Source organism: Olea europaea, chromosome 1 (genome assembly GCF_002742605.1).
Source record: "Olea europaea var. sylvestris chromosome 1, O_europaea_v1, whole genome shotgun sequence".
Taxonomy (NCBI): domain Eukaryota; kingdom Viridiplantae; phylum Streptophyta; class Magnoliopsida; order Lamiales; family Oleaceae; genus Olea; species Olea europaea.
In genome coordinates, this window is record NC_036237.1 from 5,794,827 (window position 1) to 5,799,595 (window position 4,769).

General features: G+C 36.5%; 1 protein-coding gene across 3 annotated transcripts; it reads right to left on the reverse strand.

Annotated features, from left to right (window-relative positions):
- Positions 1-58: 58 nt before the first annotated feature.
- On the reverse strand, positions 59-4,207 carry LOC111382539 (nuclear pore complex protein NUP1-like). 3 transcript variants are annotated; one of them, XM_023006708.1, is made up of 6 exons: positions 3,555-4,207; positions 2,378-2,573; positions 1,901-2,203; positions 1,722-1,820; positions 949-1,605; positions 59-656 (listed from the first exon to the last, which is right to left on the reverse strand). In XM_023006708.1, exons 3-6 carry the CDS (start codon positions 2,153-2,155, stop codon positions 162-164), a joined length of 1,506 nt encoding a protein of 501 aa, XP_022862476.1. In that variant the 5' UTR covers positions 2,156-2,203; positions 2,378-2,573; positions 3,555-4,207; the 3' UTR covers positions 59-161. The 3 variants fall into 3 exon arrangements, with proteins under 3 accessions (XP_022862476.1, XP_022862408.1, XP_022862354.1); XM_023006640.1 differs by having other exon boundaries at positions 1,901-2,215; positions 2,366-2,573; XM_023006586.1 differs by having other exon boundaries at positions 2,366-2,573; positions 3,555-4,206.
- Between the last annotated feature and the right edge of the window lie 562 nt (positions 4,208-4,769).

Below are 4,769 nucleotides of genomic sequence, written 5' to 3' on the forward strand. Positions count from 1 at the left end.
AAATTTTGAGTACAAAATTTGCACAGTTCGGACATTGAAACAAATTGCAGGAAAAAGAAAAACAAGAAGAAATATAATTGAAAATTTCAACCAACTTATCAAAGAAAAGGCATCACAAAGTCATGAGGAACCAGAAAGAAAGAAAAACTATTTAGTTGAACTCAACAGCAGTTAGCTACATTGCTCACTATGGTAACTAACCTGCTTGAGCTTTCTGGTTTAGATTCCAACCAAGTAAATGGTTTTCTGTTTGATAATTCAGAAAGCGAGGATGAAATCGTGAATGAGGGGGATCTATCATCAACTTTAGAGCTAAAACTAAGGGAGGGAGTAGAATTGTTCACTTCTTTCGGTTTGTCAAAATTGAAGACTGACTGAGGAAGCAAGGTTGATTGGAAGGATGCGCTTGGTGCCTGGGAAGCCCTGGAGGCAAAGAGAGCACCTTCTTTTCCAACAATGAATACACCAGAACTTTCCATGTCACTGCTTTTGCTAGATAAAGGACCCGAAGTTGACTTCAGTTCCAACTGAATAGTGGTTTTGTCTGATTTTAGTTCAGCAGGTGAAGTCTTTCCGTCAATGAGAGCTATCTCCGCTGTTTCTCTCCCATCACCTAATGGTTTCAGCACACGCCCATTAGAATGTCTATTATCGTCCTGCTCCAAAAAGTCCCACATAAGAAAAAAAAATTAATATAGACACAAGCTCCATAAGGAGAAAAAATTGAAATGTACACAGAATAAGCTAGATTTTCATTACAGCAAATCAATCTATTCTTAAAGGGCCAGTAACAGAGATTAGAGTACTCAACAATCACCAACTACACTTCAAGCCCCAGATATACAGATGTAAACTAACAATAAACTAAACTCATAACAGATCAAAGTCAAGCCTGTAAGCAATTCATTCTTAAACATATACACTACATGGAAAGGAGACAATACCTACCTCGTGTGCACTCATCTTAGAGGATCGTCTCTTTTCGGGAGGTTGAGATGCAAAAGTCTTAAGGGCAGTATCATTAGTTTCACCCATAGGTCTGAAAGTGTTTACCGATACTGAGGTATCAATATTCACAGCGGGAGTCAACATATCACATGGACCAACAGACTCTTTTGGGCCATTTTCTTCTACTTCCCCTTGCTTTTGTGAAGTAGAATCATGAGCATAAGGCAAAGCGGCTATGGGCCAACCCTCCAACTTATGGCCATCCTGGAGCTTGATTGGTTTCATTTTCAAAGGTAACTTCTCCCGCACAGCAGCTAGCATGGATTCTGATGATTTTTCCTTTGGGGTCAACTTTTCAAGATGCTGCAATATTCTAGCAGCAACCTCGCTAGACTTAGAAGGTACAGGAGTATAACTGGTACTTGGAATGCCGTTATCCTCATTTTCTCCAATAGTTTTTGAGACCTTATGCCTTGTTTCATCCTCTAATGGAAGTTTCTGCTTTAAAGATATTTGTGAAGCATCAGAACCAATCTCCACTCCACGATCAGAAAGAGGGCTTCTATGAGATAAAAGACTGGGTTTCTGTCTGATTCTCCGTATGGGACCAACAGAACCAAGATCATCATCTAATATTGAACTCCTGCGTTTTAGAGTCTGAAATAAAAAATAAAAGAACGAAAAAAATATAGAATTTAAAAGAAAAGAAAAATGGAAGATAACATGTGAGATAACAATGTATAATCTAAAACTATTAAATCGTTACTATATACCAATTTGTTAGGCCCAAATCGTCTATAATGCTCCACTGCAAATGGAGATGATGATGATGATGACGGCCCACCATTACCATAATTAACGGATCCAGTTCCCTGGAAAAGAACAAGCATCAGAGAAAACTAGACAGAAAGTACAGGTATACTGTACATAAATGAAAACATCGTAAATGAACCTTTTGTACGTCAGTTGAATAAACTCTGGAATATGGAGTACGAGCCATATTGTATATTGGTGATCTGCCTCGAGATCTTGGGGTTACAGATCCATATTTAAGAACCTCAGGATTAACAGCATTCCTCATTGTTAATGACGTGATAGGCGGTTTCGGTGTAAAAAGTACACTACTTAGCAACCCTGAGCCTTCCGTAACAGCTTGATTCCGCATCCCCAACATTGATGGTGATAATTTTGAAGGCCTACTGCCCATGTAAGCTTTTGCAAGTTCAGCAGGAGAAGCAATTTCTTCCTCAAGGACCTAGACACATTTCTATGGAATAAATATCAAACAAAACTCGTTCTGTTACCTTAAAGAGACAAGGATACTACAAGAAATCATCATATGTATATCAACCAACAACAAAATTATAATTGGATATCTAAATGTTTAACTTGTCAATAATAGAACATTTCAGCATACTTTTGAACTCACTATAGGTGTTGCTATGACTCCATGAGATCTATCCTCCTCAATTTTATTTTTTTCCAATGAAACACTAGAATATTGTTGAAGCCTTTCAACATCCGTCAGCGGCTTTGCTAATTCATCTGTCACTAATCCATCATCACTAACTGAAACTTCTATAGCTTTTGAATGCAATAGCTCCCTCAAGTGTTCAATCTCAGGTCTGCACCAACAAGCTTTACTTTAGTACCTTGAGCCCAATGATGTGCACGCATATTTAGGACATTATGAAATAACCAGGTGCCTAGACAAAAATAATAATTGAAATATATGCAAATAGAGAGTTTGTCAATAAATAATAGAAGGTCGCATTGCAAAGTAGTTGGGAAACCAAGTCAATTCCCTAAAGATATGCAAATTCAAACCATCAACTGTGAACTTGCAAAAGCTATCAGGTCTTTGGACAAAATTGCACAACATAAATAAAATTCAACAAATAACAAATCCATGATTAGTTTATGATTGTACAAAAATAAGTCTTTACCAGTCAAATCTGAATACCTAAGAAGAATTACATCTTTTTTTCAAATTAATTTGACATTTAGAGGTGTCCATGGTGTATGAATTATTAATGGCACTAAAAAGGTAGAAATCAAAGAACTGTGTTTCATCTAATATACAAGAGAAATCCATGCAAATGCAAGCCAAAGTGATGCGCACTGGCATTTAGGCAAGCAAGCTGGTTTTGTAAAGCCTGCAGGGGATGCATGGATAAGGAAAACCAATAAGTAGACAATATAGCCAAAAACTAAGTTAGTTGGCTGCCACAGGGGTGTAGTAACAGGATATCCAGCTATTCATCAATTTCCACCACAGAAGATCAAAGGATGAACTCCTATATGATAGACGACCGGCGAAAGTGTAAAAATTAACAGCCTGTTTGAGAGTGATTTTGAGAATTGATTTTTTGACCGTTAGGAGAAAAGTGGGGTCCACCCGTGAGAGAAGAAGTCAAATATAACGGTTGGAATAGTGAAATAATGGTCAAAAAATCAATTTTTTGGGCAAAAAAATCACTCCCAAATAGACCGTAAATAGTTCAGAGCATTTAGCTCTTAAAATGAACTTTATACTTATGCAAACCTGCAAAAGGAAAAACTACATGAAGCATGTTAGATACTGAAAAATGATTGCAGAAGCTTACCTAGTGAAGGTCTTCTGCTTTAACAATTTTTCAATCTCAGAGATTCCACCATTTATCAGATGGCGGCCATTACCACCTGCAGGCTCTCGTCCTCCAGATTGAATCTTCACCCATAAAATGAAAATATAAATCACTTTCACCAGCTTTAAAAATACAGTGGGTGCATCCACAAGAATAAAGGGAGAAATAAAACATATTAATCTGAATTAAGAAAAATGTAGGTCTCAAAATATGAACTAGGCAATGGCAGGATTAAAAATTTAACAAGCAATTTAGTACGTGCTAGGTCCACTTTCTTGCATGAAAAGTTCACATTATTGGACTCTGCAAGAAGTGCTTTCACGGGATATTACATGCTAGATGAACCAATAATTTAATAAGTTCTATGTAACTGTCCTTCAGAGAAGTTAGATTGGAGAGCCGTAAAGGTTGCTTTCTTAAAATGGAATGCTTAGAATTGTACTTCTCATTGTAGAGCATCCATAACACATTGAACACCCATGCCTTCCTCCATTGCCAAAAATGTTGTTTGAGGCATATGCCTCATTTAAGGTTTTCATGATGCACAACAAATCTAACAGATTACCAGCCCGTTTGGGAGTGATTTTTTCCCTTAAAAAATTGATTTTTTTAACCACTATTTCACTATTCCAGCTGTCATATTTGACTTCTTCTCTCACAGGTGAACCTCATTTTTCTCCTAACAGTCAAAAAATCAATTTTCAAAATCACTTCCAAACAGGCTCTACATCTTGAATACAATTTAATGTTTACAACTCAATTTACTGAGCTTACGCGTCAAGGTGCCCAAGGACCGGGTTGGTTGTGCGCACTCATTTATCTTGCCTAATCCGGACTTCTTATTATTGAACTCACTGTTTTTACACATTTTTTTGTAGACTTTTACTGGTTTTTTGGTTTTCTTTTCTTCAATCTTTAAAGAGAGAAAACTTTTAGTAATGTTGTTGATATGGGTGATTCCCAGGTTTTTTCTATTTCTAATAGTAGATTGCACTTTTATTATGTAATTACTAATTTGAAACATTACTTTCTACTACTTTGTGGTTTTTTGTTTTCTTTTCTCTGCCTTTAAGGAGAAGGCACCATTAGTAATGTTGCTGAAAGGTTCCCCGGGTTGTTTCTATTTTTAATAGTAGATTGTAATTGTGTAATTACTAATTTGAGACATTGCTTTCTGCTACTATAATAATACCT

Excerpts from the sequence above, each read along its gene's own strand:
- LOC111382539 (XM_023006708.1), bottom strand. The coding sequence starts at position 2,155 with ATGGGCAGTAGGCCTTCAAAATTATCACCATCAATGTTGGGGATGCGG. Across the intron at positions 1,606-1,721 it reads GATTTGGGCCTAACAAATTG|ACTCTAAAACGCAGGAGTTC; the intron begins GTATATAGTAAC and ends TTTTTATTTCAG. Across the intron at positions 657-948 it reads CTAAGATGAGTGCACACGAG|GACGATAATAGACATTCTAA; the intron begins GTAGGTATTGTC and ends TTTTTGGAGCAG.